Below are 18708 nucleotides of genomic sequence, written 5' to 3'. Positions count from 1 at the left end.
GCACCTCTTGGTTGTGGGATCATGTGATTCTTTCTGGCCAATGGGGTGTGAGCACACAGGTGGCAAGACTGGGCTATTGACCAGAGATACTCCCTACTTCGCTTTCCTTATGACCAGCAGCACATGAGATATGGCTTCTTCATCAACCTCAATCTACTGACTACAGTGGACATAGCCCTCTGCTGAACCATGGTGGATACATGTTTTCAGCAGAAAATTGGCTTCTTCCGGTATGAGTATTTTAGGTTTTGTACACCAGACTGTCTCTGTCACTACTATTCAACTCTGCTCTGTTGTGGCATGAAAGCAGCTGTAGGAAAGATATACATGGATGGGGCTGCAACCCTCCAAAAAGCTTTACAAAAAGGCCACTTGACCCTGGGACTATAGTTTGCAGACCCCCTTTTGTCACAGACCTTTTAGGATTGTTACTGCAGCGTAACTTAGCCTATTTTGATATACTGGGGCTGTGAGATGGCCCCCCAAGTGAGATCTTTTGTCACCTGTGTTGTCATCTTTCCTGCTCCCTCTCCATAATCTTTCCTTTTTCTTGGAAGAACAGCGTAACTTAGCTGACTGTGGGTCTTTATGCTTCCATACCTGTTACTGTATCATGTGCCCATGAAAGGCACAAGAGGCCTCTCTTTCACACAAGCCCTCTTCAGCTCAAACCTGAATCCTTCATTAGCGGTCTCCAAATCATTGGTTTCCATACTTTAGAATCACCAGAAGGGGGTTTAAAAAGCAAAAACAAAAACAGGGTGCTGGGCTCCACCCCTGGAATTTCTGGGGAGAATTTATCTAGTAGAATATGACATGATTTTGACATTGGTCAAGTTCTAAGGAATAAAGCAGTGACTTTTTCAAACTTCTGTGTGCACACAGATCAGCTGAGGATCTTGTTAAAATGCAGATTCACACAGTAGGTCCAGGATGAGGCCCGAGGTTTTGAGAGTGATAGTGGCCAGGGTGAGCACACTTAAGACATACAAGGGGCTAAAGGATTCTAATCTTCCCTTCTAGCCTCTAGGTGTAGCACAGTACAAGTGCTTCAGTCTTGGATAACCTTAGGTCAACTATGACTTCTCTTCACACCTTACAATTTGTTAGCAAATACTGTTGGTTCTATTACAATATGCAAAGCATCCAGCCACCAGTCACCACCTTCACTGTAGCACCCTGTCCTTGGCCACCCCCATCTCTGGGCCATATTATTTCAACAGCCTCCTTGTTGGGCTTCCAGCTTCTCCTCTTGCCCCACTCTCCCTCTTAATCCACACACATGGTAAATTCTTTACACAGCAGTGAGAGGATTTCTTTAAAACCCAGGGTGACCCTGTCACGCCCCTGCTTAAAATTGAAACTATGTATGCAGTGCTACCCATTTCACTTGGCAAAGGACAAAGTCCTTACCATGGCCCGGCAGGCTTCAAAACACTGTATACCTCTTTTTTGTCTTTGACCTCATCTCCTACTCTCTGCTTTAGTTACTGTGGCCTGCTTGCTGTTCTTGAACCCTCCGAGCACACTCCCATCTCAGATCCTGAAACTTGGCTGTTTCCTCTACCTGGAAAATTCTTCCTCCAAGATAACAGCTTGGCCTCACACCCTTCTTTGCCTCAAGTGCCAGTAAGGCTTTTCCTGACAACCCTGTTTTGTTTTTTTCTTCTGTACCATTTCACTATCTGACATTTACTTTTCTTTTCCACACTTAAAACGAAATCCCACAAAGATAATTTTGTTTTGGTCACAATCCCTAGCATTAAAGAGTTCCTAACACACACTAAGGTGCTCAATAAATATTTGAACAAATAGCTAACATACTTTGCCGCTAACTGGAGTATCTTGAGCCTGGAGGCTGCAGTCGTTTCCCTAGCCTCCCTCAGGATACACTGTTGCCAGCCAGAATTACTCATTTTATTCCCTAGAGAATAGTGGGGTTTGCTACAATCTTCTTCAAAACCCTTCTTCAGAGAATTTAAATTATAAATTGGTCATTTGCTGTTGTCACACATTATGTGGCTGAGATCTCTCAGATTATGTTCCTTTAATACATTTTCTTCCAGCACTTGGCTTTATTGTCTGTTCCTTGTCCACACCCATCCCGCCCCTAGTTTAATTACAGGACTGGAATAATTCTCTTAGAGAAAAAAAAATTGTTTTGTATCCGTTCAACATTCTCTTATTAAAGAGTATTAGGTAAATCCGAAACAAAAATTAAACAGTCTAATTTGTATTATTCGGGTTTATTGGATAAGTGTCATTTTAAGACATATGATTTTTAACCCGAATCCAGAGTTTTAAGATTTTTAATAAGCCACCCATCTTGCTCATTTCCAGCGCGTTCTACAGAGGACTCCTAGGTTACCTATCCGGTGATTGTTTTGTGGGGAAAGCAGCGAACTGTCTTTTTTCAAAAGACCTTTTGGGATGTGAGAGTGTGCTTGCTCTACACACAGAAGGAATTCTAGAAACTGGGATTGCACCACCCACCCCACGCACCTCTTACTTGCAGAAACCTTTGCCCCCCCCCCACCCCCCCCCCCCCCCCCCCCCCCCCCCCGCCAAGGGCTCTTTACAGGGCAGACGCCAGCTCCGATCCAGCTGCTTGACACCTATTGTCCCCGTTTGGATGTCAAGCGACTTTGCCTGAAGGACCCTAGCCTCGATTTCGCTCCAAACTCAAGGCGCCGCTCCTGCAGCACCGCCGGGGCCGTCCAGACCTACGCTTAGCGGCCGCCCCCCAACGACATAAGCTAGAGCAGCGCGGTAGGAGGCCCGGTGGGCCCTTCCCCGCAGGCGTTCGCGCTGGGCAGCCCGAGCGGCCGCGAAGGCCCCCTCCCGCAGCTTCTCCCGCCCCCTCCGCCCCAGAGGGCCGGCTGGCTAAGTCCCTCCCGCTCTCGGCTCTCCGCCTCACTAGCAGCGGCTCTCGGTGCTGTGGGGATAGGGCGAAGCGGCCTGCGCCCACGGAGCGCACGACACTGCCCGGAACGCACAGCCACCCTTGCCCCCTCAGCCGCCCACTCGGGATCTCCAGCGGCCTCCGCGCGCGCACGGTGAGCGCCACCCGGACCGAGGCGCTGACCGGGAAGAGGGCTGCTGCCCCGAGTGTCCTTTACCTCCGGATCGGCTGGACCTTCTCGAGGGGCTTGCTCCCCAAGTCTCCCCTCCCCCCAACCCCCCCACCCCGGTTATTACCAGTGCCCTTCTCCACCCTTCTCCACCCTTCTCCGCCTTCTAGCCCCGACCTCTCCTCCCTCCCTTCTCCGCCAGGTGACGAGTGCCGGCCCTCCCCGGCGGGGACCGTTGCACTGGCCGTTGGCGGCCGGCGCTGCGAGGCCCCGCCCCCGGCGCGAGCCTCGGTTCCCCGGGGCGGGTAGGCCGAGCCGGCGGCCCGCGCGGGGGAGGGGCGGGGCGGGGGGCGGCGCGAGGCCGGGCCGGGCGCCCCGCTGGCGGGTCGCGCGCGCGTCCTCGGTCTCTTCCTGCCCTCGCGGCGCGCGCCGGCCCCATCCCCACCCCCACCCGCTCGCGCAGGCTCCCGCCGGCTGCGCGTTTTGTCCCGCGTCTCGCCCCGTCCGCCGTCTGACTCGCCGCTCTTGTCCTCCTTCCTCCCGCTTTTTCTTCTCTCCTCTCACGGTCTAAAGATGCCCTCGGCCACCAGCCACAGCGGAAGCGGCAGCAAGTCGTCCGGACCGCCACCCCCGTCGGGTTCCTCCGGGAGTGAGGCGGGGGCCGGGGCAGCTGCGCCGGCTTCCCAGCACCCCGCAACCGGCACCGGTGCTGTCCAGACCGAGGCCATGAAGCAGATCCTCGGGGTGATCGACAAGAAACTTCGGAACCTGGAGAAGAAAAAGGTGCCAGGAGTTGGCGGGGATGGGAGGGTTGGATGCTCCGACCCTGACTGCCGGGGCCTGCCCTCTGCCCGTCCCTGGCACAGCCCCTCCACTCACCCCCACCCCCCACGCCCGGCCTGCTCAGTCAACGGAGCTTGGAGCCCAGAAAACGGGCTCCTAGGGGAGGTGCTTGTCACCTGACCCGGACGCGGCGCTCCCCCCCGCCCCCGCCGCCCGGGCCGCTTTATTACTCTCCTCCCGCGGTGGGCCAGGCGTTTCGGCCTTTGGGAGTGGGATGCGTGAGGGCGGGGGACTGTCCTGTCGCCAGGCTGAACTGAGTGATGCCTCTCTCTCTCACCGAGGCCCGATTTCTTTGACAGAGGGCCAGCGGGGAGAAATGAAGGGGTCCCGGTGAGGGGACTGAGGGCTCAACCGACCGCCTCGTGGAGTTGGGGCGGCCTACGTTGTGTCGCCATGGGGCTGGTCCGCTCCGTTACCGTATACTCGAGGCCTGTTCAGTGTCTCCTCTCGGGAGGGGGGAGTGTGTTTAGGACCTTCATCTAGAATTGGTTCTCTGTCAGGCCCCTTTGGAGTGGGGCTTGGATTTGCTGCCCCCCCCCCCCCCCCGCCCCCGTCTGATGGGCGCCCCCACGTTTCCTTCTTTGTTTCAATTGTCTAGGTGTCCCCTGAGCCTCACGCTCAACTTGACCCCGGGAAGATTTTCTGCAGCGGCTCTTTGCCCCACCGGGACTGTAAAGAGGGATGGGAGGGAGACTGCCACGATTGAGATTCGTTGGGGGGCGTGGGTCCGGGTTAGACCGAGGGGATCGCCAGGTCTCTGGGCACATGGAGAGAGCGTCTAACATGGCGGCGGCTGCGAGGAGAGGGAAGCGCTTTACAGGAGCTGCATTGTGAGCACAAAGCGAAAGCAGAGGGGGAGGGCAGAGACCAGGCAGCCGCCCCGGCTGGCCTTCGTCGCCCCCCACTCCAAAAAGCAGTTGAGCCACACCCACAATTTTTTGGATTCAAGTTGGCATTCTAGGTCACACCGTGAGGTTGATCTTCAAGTAGGTCTTTTGTTTTATGCTCTCAGTGCAGGACAGTGTACCAACTCTGTTGAGAGCGACACGTGTGTGTGTGTGTGTGTGTGTGTGGGTGTGGGTGTGGGTGTGTATGTATATAGGGAAAGGGTCTCGGTAGAGTGAATAATTCAACCTTCAGTAAGACTGGAGGTGGAAAGGAAGAAGCAAATCAGTAGAACAAAAAATAGGGTAATTACATCTGTGACTGTTCTGCAAACTTTTTGTCTTTTACCTTAAAAATAAGAACTTTGCTTAGATGACTTCCGCTTGTTTGCTTTTAGTAAAACATATTTATTATAACATTTTGAATTTTGACGAAGTCATTTAAAAATGTTTATTTAGCCACCTACCTAACAGTGTTACTTAAGATGCTGAGACTTACTTAGCTAAAATTTGGGCCATAACAAATAACTTGAAGAAAATGGTGTAGGCCATAATTATTTTAATTGCTTGTTTTAGGATTTATTTTCTATTTCTTGGGAGTTTTAAAACATTTTTAGATTCTATGCTAATCTGTCTCATTTTTCTTACTGGGAATTTTACTTGAATTTCTTCGATTTTATTAGAAATAGAAATCAAGAGATGCACTGCTTGTAAATGCCCACCTTATTGGTGATATTTTGATAAGCAAGTGTGGTTTATTATAAATGAAAGATAATAGATTTATCAGTAGCAATAAAACAAAAAGTATTTTACTTGTAAAGTAGCTACATTTAAATATGTAATGGAATTAGCCTGCCCAAGGCTAGTATCTTCTGAGTGTGCCCTCTGATTTAGTTTTTGCTACTCTATTTGAACTTGAGACTTAGGTATCTTTTTAAAACATCTTACTGCAATAAGCAATTCTGTCAATTTGGTTGATACCTGAGTGGCTTAATTTCCAAAATTCTTAGGAAATGCCTGTTTTCTTTTAGGATAAGAATCAAAAGGTAAATAGTAATGATGTAATACTGTAAATATAGACATTTGAATATAGATATATATTTTTTAATGACTCAAAAATAATTTTTCAAAGTTCTTAGTTAAAGGCAGGCACTGGAATTACAGCCAGTTTATTTGTGAGCTGACTGAGTCTAGTGTTCCAGATACGAATGGGAGTTCAGTTTATAAGCTCTATGAAGACCTGGCAGTGACAGGTCACTCATGTGTGTGGATTTATATTATATTATATATTATATTATATTATATATATTGCCTAACACCCGCCCTCCAGCCCCCCTCTGTAACTATTATTACAGAGATAATAGACTAGGCTAGTAAGTACTGAAAAATTTCTTGTATTGGGGTGGGGTGGAGGGGAGGGGGGAGGACTACACAAAGTAACAAAAAGTATTTCATGTCCCCCCCCCCCCATCTTCTCAGTGTTTTGGATCAAATTACAGTTATGTGAGGTTTTTTTAATAACTCACAGAATGAGCTACCTACTTGTTAAATAGTAAGTCTTGGCAGTTGTTGTGACTTAGTTACTATTGAAATTAAGTTTTACTTTTTCAGAAACTCAAGGCATTTGGATTTTTCTCTAAACATTCAGTTTCTAATTTAAATTGTATTCTATATCTAGAGGATTTACTGTATGAAAGGATTTAACTGTGATTTTTTGGTAGTGAGTGAGCATTTCTAAAACACCTAAAATAGGATTTACTTTACAAATCAGTTTTGAACCTTTGTGGAAATCCTTGTGCAGTAAAGTAAGATGATATTTATACCTGGATTTCCTTTTATGTCAGTCCACATAGCAACTTATATTTGAGCTGTATTTCAGACTTGACTTATTCATAAGTCTTCTGGATAGAATCTCTTTTTTTAATGGATTCTAAAATCCAGTATCCTGACCAAAATAAATACCAGATATGTAGTGTTACTTTAAGAGTTGGAGAATTGCGGGCGCCTGGGTGGCTCAGTGGGTTAAGCCGCTGCCTTCGGCTCAGGTCATGATCTCAGGTCATGATCTCGGGGTCCTGGGATCAAGTCCCGCATTGGGCTCTCTGCTCAGCAGGGAGCCTGCTTCTCTCTCTCTTTCTCTCTCTCTGCCTGCCTCTCTGTCTACTTGTGATCTCTCTCTGTCAAATAAATAAATAAATCTTTAAAAAAAAAAAAGTTGGAGAATTGCAATAATATTGCATTTCATATAAAATATAGAGTTATTCATTAGTTTTCTAATACGTTGAGCCAAGAGAGGAAAGCTAAGCATCTGTTTAGTGAAAATGCGTGCTTAACTTTAATGAAATATGATCCTTCTGTGTAATGCAACTAAATGGCCTGGTAGTTTTTGAAATTTGGGCTTATAGATCCTATGTGTGTATTTAGCAAAGAGAAGAAATGTAGCTGTAATCAAAAGAATGAAGTGCAAAACTTCATTTACAGATCTTTGAACTTTTATAAGTAATAATCAATTGACTGATTGCCTGGTCAGTTTGTTGGTATAGAATTGGGTTCTAGGCTATGCAAGATGGTACTTTGAAACCAAGCCTTAATTTTAATTGAAGAGAGAGCTCATTTATATGGTAAGATGCAATCAGTTTAATGTAGAGTAAAGGATGTTTCAATAGATGACATTTTAAAATTTTATGCTTTTTGGAAATATAAAAGGTTTAGACACTAGTGATTTTGGTAGGTGTGAGATTAACCAAGTGTTTTATTGCAAGACAGCTTGACAACTTTGTAACCAATATGTGACCATAAGTGATAGCCAAAGTGTACTTAACTGTTTTACATACTACTCCCTAAAGTCCTTTTGCTCTATATCTTTTCAGTAAATATACTGAAAAAGGATGCTGTCATTGTTAGAGAAAACATTTCTTTGCAGAGCACTGCAGTGTGTCGCTACTTAGAATATTCAGTGCAGCTGTTGTACAGAATTTCTGTTAAGTATTTTGAAATAAAAACATTCTTAACTATTTTGTAAGTAATATCTTTCTTGGGGCTAACACCTAAAGTTTTTCTTGACAGAGTTAAAAATCTCTGATGTATTCGCTTCTCGCATTGGTTGCATGAAGTATTTCTCTGCAATGCAGAGAGCAAGATTACTTTGTTTTGCATTCACCTTGTTAACAGGGGAAAAAAAAGCATTTGTAATCCTTTATTTGCTTCTCTCTGCCTTACTGGGTGTGTTGTGTGTGTGTGTGAGAGAGAGAGAGAGAGAGAGAGGGAGAGAGAGAAAAGTATTTAAAATTTGAATTTAAAAAAGAAAAGACAATTTCTTCATGTGATAATACGGGTATCTTTTTCTTGCATGAGTAGAATTCCAAGTATTGTAATGAGGATGAATTGGTTTAACCTGAGCATGTTATTTTACTCTAGATGATTCCCATGTAGCAGATATTTCTGTCCAAATACATTTTGTGTGACTTAGAGATTAAACATACAATTTGTCATTTTATGTATTTAATATTTAGTTTATATTTAGGAAGATTAGTACTGTTTCATCTTTAAAGGTTACTTTCAGATATTAAAATTATAACAACATGGTGTTAATTTTATTACTATATTGTTGATAGAATCTAAGATATAACACCTTAAAGTAATTTTAGGATTTGGTGGAATTCATTTTACAGAAAGTAAATTGAGGTGCTCAGGTAAAATGATCCAGTTTAGAATGAGTGAATTCCAAGGTCTCTTGAATTATGAGGGTAATTAGAATTTGTAATGCTCTGCAACATAAGTAATTTTTCATATTTAAACTGATCCTTTAGAACCAAGTGAGGCTTTTTACATTAAATTTTTTAATTAGAGTTCCTCTGTTTTACAAAGCTGTGAAAGCAAAAGGACAAAGCTTTTTTATATCTTCGTTGTTTAACCTTTATTAATACCTTGTTAAATTTGTGTTTGTAGGCTGTTCAGATAAATGGGGTCTTGAGAATAATAGTATAGGTAAAGTCCCAATATATCAGGTATTATTGGGACATCTGTATTGTTGTAATGGAATGAATTTTTAAAGTCTAAATTCTGAAGTGACTATGCATAGTTAAGCCCTGAACCCACATTTGCCCCTCTGGACTCAGGCTTGATATGATTGTAGACCAGATAATTTGGGAAAAGCATTACCAGTGGAAGGAAGTTGGAGGAAGGAAAGTCATCCTTTCTATCTTAATTCTTGTATTTCAAGATTCTGGGTATCTTAGTAATAGGTCCCTTTTTCTGGGGTCAATGAATTGTAGGTAGCACTAGAGAAGGATGAGAGGAGTAGCAGAAGAGACAGCCAAAGTTGGAATTGTAAATTGCTTGGCTTCTGTTCTTTATTTCTCGCACTAGTTACACTGGTGCTTTTGTTGGCTAGAGTATGAGGGTAAAAACATATATGAAAGAGACTGTAGGGCAGAGTTCAGAATTCATATTTCCTTAGGAAAAGGAAAGGTATGATTCTTGGCCATGTTCAGCTAAAGTCTGTTTCCTTTAATGTCCTGTACTGTCTGTATCTGTATACTTCCTTGACATTTTAGTACTGTCTTATGTTCTTACCTTTTGTGTTTTCCTAAATAGGTGGTTAAGCTCCTCTGGGGCAGAGACTATGATTGATACTACAGTGTGACTTATGCATGGGAAATGCTAAATAAATACTTGTTAGTTTGACTAACTCATTATATAGAAATATTTGTAGCTTCATCAACAAAATCCTGTTCAGATAGATTAATCCATGAAGGAGGAAAGTTTTTTGTACAGAGCTATTTACTGCAGTGTTTTACTGAAACAGATTTTTTCCTGAAGAATTTTCTTTTTTGATTCATTTTTTAAGTCAGTAGCATAGATACAGCACATTTTAAAATCTTGGTACCATAAGCATGATTTGTAAATAGTCTTAGGAACGAGGACATAGATGGATCTTGGTATTTGAACTATTGTAAATTATTAGAAATTTCATTGCATTTCCCTTAATATTGTTATCTAGACATAGAAGTAAGTGAAATACACTTTTAAATCATTGAAAAAAATCCTTTTGGTCTCCATTTTAAATGAATTACAGTTCCCATTTTTTTATATAACTCAGCAGTGTGTATAAAATCATTCAGTTGTATTGACTCATCCTAATGAGTAGTTTGGTTAAAACAACTAATAATTCAAAAGATACTAAGATTATCAATAATCATTTGTTTTTCGTATGCACAAGCTTTAGACTTCTTAAGACTATAATTCAAAGTAGGTGATGCTGGAACTCTTCAACATTATACTAGGATCAGCTGCTTCCATTCATTCAGACTTAACTGCATAATTACAGCTATGGACAAGGAATAAGGATTTTTATAGGACTACTTTTTACCTTTTTTTTTCCTTTTCAGTGGGACTGAAAGTCTTACCAAATTAAACTCCTGGTTACTTATTTGCTTGAAAAACTGTCTTACAGTGGGATCTTAGATAACATCTAGTTTAGCATTCTCTTATTCTTATTGTTGAAGAAATCCTGAATTCTTGACAAATACTCAGTTTCGGCCTTAATCAGTCTTGTAGGGCCTGGTAAAATGCTCATTACTCAGTCTGTTTCATTTTTGGACAACTCTTTAGGGTCTTGATGTTAGAGTCACCTCTCAATCCACCCTTACCATATTTCTGGAACAGCTCAGACTTCTGCTACATGAGAAGACTTCCAGAATTTGAAGAGCTGTTACGGATCACCTATGGATTGTAGTATATGTTCTCTCTACCCTTCTTTTTACAGTTGGAAACTTGTTCCTTAATCTTTGTTTCCTGTGAATTTTACTAGTAACTAATTTTTGGTTGAATTGGTGGAGGGTGAGCAGGAGGCAATCAGCTGCCCACCATTATGTGGGCAAAGTCAGAATTGATATTTCTAGGTGAAGAACAGGGAATGTAGGGATTGGAAGCTTGAAATAGGATATAGAAATGCCACTGATGATTCTAGAAAGTGAGAAGAAAAGAAATCCTTGTCTTTTGGTTTTGCATTTGTCTTTCTGTAGGTTTTCAATACTGTAGAAGGGATTTATTTGGCCTGGAGACAAAATAATTTATAGGTAGGTGCTCTTACTATTTTTGTTATTTTAGGCTTCATTTTCAACTTTTCTGTTTAAGTTTGGAGATTGCTTTGAGAACAGAGGTTACATAGTTTCCTGGATAGCCAAGCTAGTTTGTTTTCAGATGTTGTCCCCTCCTAATCTTTCTTGTGTGACTATTTATAATTGTCTAGTTAAAGAATATTTGTTTTTTTGGAGTCTCTCTTTTCTATTTCTTTCTAATTATGTAATTTTAAAATGTTTTCTTCATTTATAGAATTTGTTGGATAGAAGAGGAAGGAAGGAAAGTTCAGGATAGCTATTTTGGATATTTATCTTCTGGCACCCACATAGCACTGTCCTGAAATTTTTAAAAAACCATTTCAGTAAAGTAACTTTAGTGGTCATGAAAAAAATCTTAGGGAAGAACAGAAGATCTAGTTGTATTGTGATTCAATAGTATAATATAATAGAACTCTGGAGAAAGGAAGGGAGGAAAACAGCAGGGCAAAAATGAGATGTAGCAATGGCTAGAATCCAGAGTGACATAAAGGAGGAACATAATGAGGCTCAGATGATTTTTCTGAGATGGATGACCTTAGGCAAGTTATTAACTGCCCTGTCTTTCAGGTTCTAGTTATGTGAAATATGGTTGGTTATAGCCCTTGCTGATAGGGTTAGCTGCCTGATACTTTAAATTTGAATGTCTGTCACATAGTGAATACTGTCAACTATTAAAAGCAACAAACTGGAGATGGGGTGGGACTGGGCAGCACTTCTTGGAGTAATTATTTCTTTAGGACCATGTTGTCCTTTTTTTCCCTTTTCTCTTTCTTTCTTTCTTTCTTTTTTTTCTTTTTTTTTTTTTTTTTTTTGAGTATACACAAATAAGCAGCTGAGGTGGCAGAGGGAGAAGGAGAGGCAGACTCCATACCCAGCAGGGAGCCTGATGTGGGGCTTGATCCTAGGACCCTGGGATCATGACCTGAGCTGAAAGTAGGCACTCAACTTAACAAGCCACCCAGGTGCCCCTACATACTGCCTTTTGACATTTATGGGGTATAGTCACATCTCTATCCTATGGTTCCCCTTTAAAGACTGGATAATCTGTGAAATGGCTGTATTTTTATCTTGCTCATATGTGGTGCTATAAATGAATGGTTAATATTCTCAGAATGTTCAGTAGTTTGAAAAGGAACCCTAAATTGAATTTCAAGATAGGTATTTCAAGATAGAATTTAAGAGGTCAGGTTTTTGCTACCAGTATTGTGATAGACTTCTGATGAAGATATCTTTTTATGCTAGGAAAACAGCTCTATTTTCCAGAAAAAATACTTAATATTCATTTTATGTGGATGCTATGAGTAATTGACCAGTTTGTTAGTTCTAGGTGTTAGGTAGCCATGTTCTAGCTTAGGGAAGAAAAAAGCTGTATTTGGAGCTGTCTGGAGCCCTTTGCTCCTGTACTTGCCCCTTTACATTCATTGGAGTTAATGTTGGATCAGTCATTGTGAAAAGCAAGTTATTTGCTTATTGATACAGTTCATACTGCAAATTTAACCCCAAATGAAGAGTTTTTTCTACTTGGACTTTAAGCCATTTGAATGGGATGTGACAGTAGGAACGAAGCCAGTTATGATAGTGCCATTCGTCTTTGAGTTATCTGCTCTTGGGACTAGAGCAGATACCATGTCTTTTTTTTTTTTTTTAATCTCTGAAAGCTGTTTAGGAGTGAGCTGGGATTGCAAGCCACCCTCATTTTGAAAGGCAGAAAATTAGACCAATTGATTGTCCTAAGAGGCTTTCTGTTGCTAGTGTGAAATTTGGCACTCATCAGTAAGTTTAATTATAAAGCACTCTGAACTTCTGGACAGTGCATGGTTTAATAAAAGTAGCGTGAATGGAAGATGGTAACTCTTCAGTGTTCAGATCATAAATGGGTCTTATGTAAATGGCTAGGTTAAACAGATTCATAAACTGGTTTAGAAAACCACCATTCAACAAATTTTCTGAATTTGTTTAAAGCTAAACCTTTAAGTAACCAAATTGAGGCTGCCATATAATGATTTTTATGGTCACAATTTGTATTAGGTGTTTGATTCAAAATAATTTATTTCTGTCTTCTACTAGATTATTACAAGGGAATTACAATGTATTTGATTGAGGTGACTGTTTCTCAAACTTAAGCACACGTTAGAATCATCCAGAGGGCTTGATAAAACAGATTGTGGGGTCCCATCCCCAGATGCATCTGGGGTGGTGTCTGAGAACTTACATTTTTCTTTTTCTTTTTAAGATTTATTTTTTTTTAAAGTGATCTCTATACCCAATGGGGTTTAAACTCACAACCCTAAGATCCAGAGTCGCATCTCCACCAACTGAGCCAGGCCATCCAGGCACCTTGAGAATTTACATTTATAACAAGTTCCTAATGGGTGCTGATGTATTGCTGGTTTGGAGACCACACTTTGGCTTGTAGATCAACACAGGGTCTCTGCTATGTACAGGTCTAGTTATATGTAATGGGCAACAGAGCTCCCCCTTAGTTTAAATTCCATGATGATAAAACCCAAGCAGTCAGGAGATCCTATATTATACTGATAAAAACAAAAACTAGTCCTTTAATATAGAACAGTTTTTTAATTTTCCCTGCAGGCTTATTAGTAAGTTTGAGTTTCCTCAAATGAGGGCTATTTATTAGGAACTTTGACCAGACTTAGAATCTTGCTTTTTTGAAGATTGGGCCAGGATAAGGGGATAGGGTATTTATAAAAGTAGTATAGCAAGTGTTAATGGCTGTAGAGGAATGTGAAGCTTTAATGAAACTTTTGTTTTATTATGGTTAGAAAAATGTTTTAGATAAGACCCATAGTTTCCATTCATGTAATTAATGACATTTTTTTATTGCATCACTAAAGCTGCCTTAATTCAACTCACCAGGTATAAGGTGTGGTCAGCTTTTGAAAATCCCCTGTTAAAGAGCCTTGAGATTGTTCACTTATATCATGATTTTTTAACATGTTTCTTCTGTCACAGTAAACTGTCATTTCTTGTGGTGTCAGTGGCAGCCCTCACTTTGAAAATCATGGCTCTTAAATTATTATAGATTGAAATATTTGAAACCTGTTATAGCAGTATAAAAAGCAGAAGAAATAGATGTATGATTTTTAATGAAAAAATCTTTGTTTTGGCTGCGGAGTCTTTGCATAGTTTTGGTGATGGTATTCAATGAAGTTAAGTACTGTGAAGCTGAGTTTCACGTAACAGCTGCTTTCCCTTTCTTTTGAGTTCCCTTTCACCATTTTTCCAGTTATTCCTATGTGATATATTACTCCAAAACTTACTCCATTTTCTGATGCACAGAGACTCTGCCTGTCAGGGATTCAGACAGCCACACAGTGGAGTTGGTATCTCTGCTCTGTGATTCCTGGGGCCCCAGGCGGGAAGACTAAGGCTTGTTCACTCACATGTCTGATCCCTGGGTTAGAATGATTCTAATACTAGTATTGCTAATCTTATATAAGGCCTCTTCATTGGCTTGCCTTCCTCATAGCTTGGCAACCTCAGGGTTATTGGACTTCTTACAGGATATCTTGGGGCTCCAGACATGAGTGTTTTTAGTGACTAGCAAACAGAACAGAGATATATTGCTTTTATGATAATAGCCTTGGAAGTTTACAGGATTGCTTCCATGTGGTCTGTTGGTGGAAGCCCACTGAATACAGTTGCAGGGGAATTGGACTAGTTCTTCATGGGGCAGTGTCAAGGTCACATGGTAGAAGAGTATGTAGAACTGCAAATGTAGCTGTCTTTGGAAAATGTAATCTGTCATAGAAATTTGGGATGGATGAATACTAAATTTGTTGTTGTGTAGAAAATCGGGGGTTTTCTGCTTTAGGATATCTTGTCCTGGTATAGGACGGTATAGATTTCTATTCAAGGATTATTATAGTTAAAGTCCTGGCAGTGTCCTGAAATCTGTCATTCTTACTATCTTCTATAGTATGAAATTTCAATTTTTTATTATAAAAACTGTTCGTCGCAAATTATTTAAGTACACAAAACAAAGCAAAAGGAAACAAGTTCCACCTATAATTCTACCACTCAGGTACCATTCTTAACAATAAAAAAAAAAAAACTTGTCATATATGTTTATATATGTACATGTTTTAGGATTTGATTTGACATCCATTTTAATTGGCATATATGTTTTAAGTTCTTAAGACATTAAATGATAAAGCTAAGCCAGGTACGTAAAACTGTACCCTATGAGGGGTATATAGTATACTCAACTCTATTACTTTAGATTTAGCAGCAGCTTCTTTGAAAAATGTATAAAAAGGGAAGATAATAAATGCCAGGTATAAATTAATAGCAGTTTTTCTCTTGCCTAATAGTTAATTCAGAATTTTTACTGTAGTAGCATTACATTGCGGGCTCTCTTTCCATTCTTATATCTTCTATTATCTACATATTTCTAAACAGGAATCCTTACTATAATAAAATATTATTATACCCTAAGTCCTCACCATTAAAAGCAAATCTGGTATGGTTTGTTATTTATTTTAAAAGAAAAGTAGCGTACTCTTTTAAAAAAGAAGTGAACTGTCTTTATTCATCCTCAAAGAGTGTTCAAAGGCAGTTGAGCATATCTTTTGTACCTGGAATTAGGCCTGCTGTCATTTTTCAGCAGTCAACCTTAGACAAATTTTATACTTTTCCAGCTGAAGGTTATTTTGTGAAATAATCCAACTGAGAATACAATTGGATACTTTCAACAGCCTTTAATGTTTTAATGTTTATCTTGGTTTTATTTACCTCCAAGATAACTAAGGAATTGTTACGCTTTTTTTTTTTTGGAGGTTTTATTTATTTATTGAAAGAGAGTGAGAATAAGCAGGAGAGGGGCAGGGCGTGATACCAGGACCCTGGTCTCATGACCTGAGCCAGTGGCAGACGCTTAACCAATTGTGAGCCATCCAGGCATCCTGTTAGGCTTTTTAATTTAGGGTGGAATGGTTATGCAAGTTGACTGTTTCTGGTATAAGGAAAATGGATCATTTGACCTAAAACTAATTAGTATTGTTTTTAAATTTATTTGACCCTGAATGCATTTTATTGGATTTTGTATTTTGTTTCATGCTTAGTCTTATTTTTGCTAAGGGTAAGGAATAATGTATGTTCATAATTTATTGTGATTATATTAATTAAAAATATTTTTCCTCCTTGGGGTCTCTGGGTTCTTAGTTAAGTGTCCAACTCTTGATTTCAGCTCAAGTAATAATCTCAGGGTTGTGAGATTGAGCCCCAATGTCAGGTGTAGCGCTGGGTGGGGAGTCTGCTTAAGATTTTCCCTCTCTCTTCGTCTGCCCCTCCCCCCCTTAAAAAATTTCTTCCCCTTAATTTAGGTTTCTGTTTACTCCCTCTCCTGACCTTTAAAACAATAACTTAATTCTTGACTTTTGCATTACCTGTATATCTTTTCTTTGGGGTCTTATCAAATAGTAGTATTCTGGGAAACTGCCACAGTTTTCATTTTAGTGAAACTAAAGATGACTTAAACCAGAGGTTAATTTTCTGTTCCTACTTTCTCACATTTAATTCCGTTTGTGAGAAAATAAAACAAAGTCTTTGACTGGCACACTATCTAAGAGGGATGGAATAACTGAAGTATCATGTTACTCAAAAGGAATGGATGAAGCACATCAAAGATAGTAAGTACTTGGGTCTAATCAGGAAAAATACACTCTTTTTCTATGACTTAGTCACAGGATTTTTTTCTTTTTTTTTTTTTAAGTCACATGAATTCTTTTCGAGGGACAAGAATTCAACACTATAAAATGTCTATGTCTGTATGCTCCTGTATAAGTAGGATTGTAACCAAATTGTATCCCTCACTCATGTGGGTAGGAACCATTTATGCAGGCCATCTGATGCATATCTTTTTTTGAGAAACCTAAAGAATAAGCATTGCTGTGTCATGTCATTGGCTTATAGTACAAAATTTGGTATCATTCAGCAGGCTGGAGTACCTACATTCATTTTTTTAGCTTACTGTTTATTAAATAACTTACTTTATGCACTAACTTAAACTGAAATTAACTAGGGGTGCCTGGGTAGCTCGGTGGGTTAAGCCTCTGCCTTCGGCTCAGGTCATGATCTTAGGGTCCTGGGATCGAGCTCTGTATTGGACTCTGCTCAGCGGGAAGCCTGTTTCCCCCTCTCTCTGCTTGCCTCTCTGCCTAGTTGTGTTCTCTCTCTCTCTGTCAAATAAATAAATGAAATCTTAAAAAAACAAACCCACCCTGAAATTAACTAAAAAAGCATCTTTAGGGCAATATTTGAGACAAACTTAGAGGATGATATGGGTTTGTATTTCAGCATGGTTAGGCTGGTATGTATTTTAATGTGGGGCATAATTTTTTTTTTTTCTTTTAACATAGGGCAAGCTTGATGATTACCAGGAACGAATGAACAAAGGGGAAAGGCTTAATCAAGATCAGCTGGTAAAGATGCTACATTTTATTAAGGATTGTATGTTTGCTATTTTTAATAAGAAAATTAATTTGTGGTTCTTTGTGTTTTAGTAAAATTGGGTTTTGTCTTTGTTATTTTAGGATGCCGTATCTAAGTACCAGGAAGTCACAAATAACTTGGAGTTTGCAAAAGAATTACAGAGGAGTTTCATGGCATTAAGTCAAGATGTAAGTAAAAGATTATATATATGTTTATGAAATATTAAAAGTAAGGCAGAACATTTTTTTGTTTCTTTGGGTTTTAGTCCTTGTATTACTGTTGATAAGCTCTCTGCAAGTTGAGAGGATTGTATTCAGTTATACCTAAGATGCTTTCCAGTTCTGTAAAGTTTAATGTAATACCTGAAAGATGCCTGAGAACCAAGGTTTCAGATATGACAAACTTAATATAGTAGTTACCCTAAAGATTTCATTGTTAAAAAAAATTAGCTTACTTATATACACACATGCATTTATTTTCTGTATATTCCTTGTATGTGTGCACTTTTATTTTTCATATATTTCTTTTTGCCTAATGACCATCTTACAATCCTGTTAACTATCAGAAAATAGAGTCTTGTTTTTATATTTGGTAATCACTGTCTCCATTAGGAATCTTAAGGAATGTGGCAGACTGGGATACATTCCTCTTGTATCAATTTGTGATCCACCAACGTGGTGTTTTTCCCAACATCTTTGGATGTGATAGAAGTCTTTGGGAACAGGACAAAAATTAAATACAAGCAAAGTCAAATAATTTGTTGAAAGTTGAGACCAGAAAATTCCTATCCTGAATTGGTGTTAGCTTATTTGGAGAGGGGTTAACACATTAAATACAAAGTTGCCTCTGATTTTGTAAAATGAATAAACAAAACAATTTGTTATGTGAGGAGAGACATTGCACTACAGAGATAAAAATTTCTGATTCTGGAACTAGACTGTTTTGAATCCTGATTCTGCCACTTTTACTTAGTAGTTGTAGGACTTTGAGTTACTGTTAACTTTTAGTTACTTGTCTGTCCCTATAACATTCAGGGTTTTCCAGAGAAATAGGAGCAGTAGTATCAGAAGAGAAGCAGGGAGAGGCTGTCCCACTACTTCAGTTTTCTAATCTGTAAAGTGGTGATAATAATGGTCCCTACCTCATCACAGAGTTGTGCTTGGAACAGCATTTGACTTACGGCTAATATATTTCAGGCACTTAATATTATTATTACTTATTAAATTTGATTAAAGGTGGAAAATATAAATGATATCCCTCCAAATGGAATAAAGGAAGCTTAATTTACACCAAAATGGGGAATTGTTCCACTTCACCTAGGTCAGACCCTTAGGC

General features: G+C 40.1%; 1 protein-coding gene across 1 annotated transcript in view; it reads left to right on the top strand.

The window, feature by feature from the left end:
- Positions 1-2605: 2605 nt before the first annotated feature.
- CAPRIN1 (cell cycle associated protein 1) overlaps positions 2606-18708 on the top strand; it is a 39330-nt gene continuing 23227 nt past the window's right edge. The window contains exons 1-4 of the mRNA XM_059406021.1: positions 2606-3056; positions 3645-3854; positions 17301-17363; positions 17475-17561. Of these exons, the coding sequence (XP_059262004.1) occupies positions 3645-3854; positions 17301-17363; positions 17475-17561 (360 nt within the window). The 5' untranslated portion in view covers positions 2606-3056. The remainder of the gene's footprint in view (positions 3057-3644; positions 3855-17300; positions 17364-17474; positions 17562-18708) is intronic.

This window comes from Mustela nigripes, chromosome 1 (assembly GCF_022355385.1).
Source record: "Mustela nigripes isolate SB6536 chromosome 1, MUSNIG.SB6536, whole genome shotgun sequence".
In the NCBI taxonomy this organism is placed as follows: Eukaryota; Metazoa; Chordata; class Mammalia; order Carnivora; family Mustelidae; genus Mustela; species Mustela nigripes.
The sequence above is the reverse complement of the archived record's forward strand: the minus strand, read 5'-3'. Positions and strand labels throughout refer to the sequence as shown.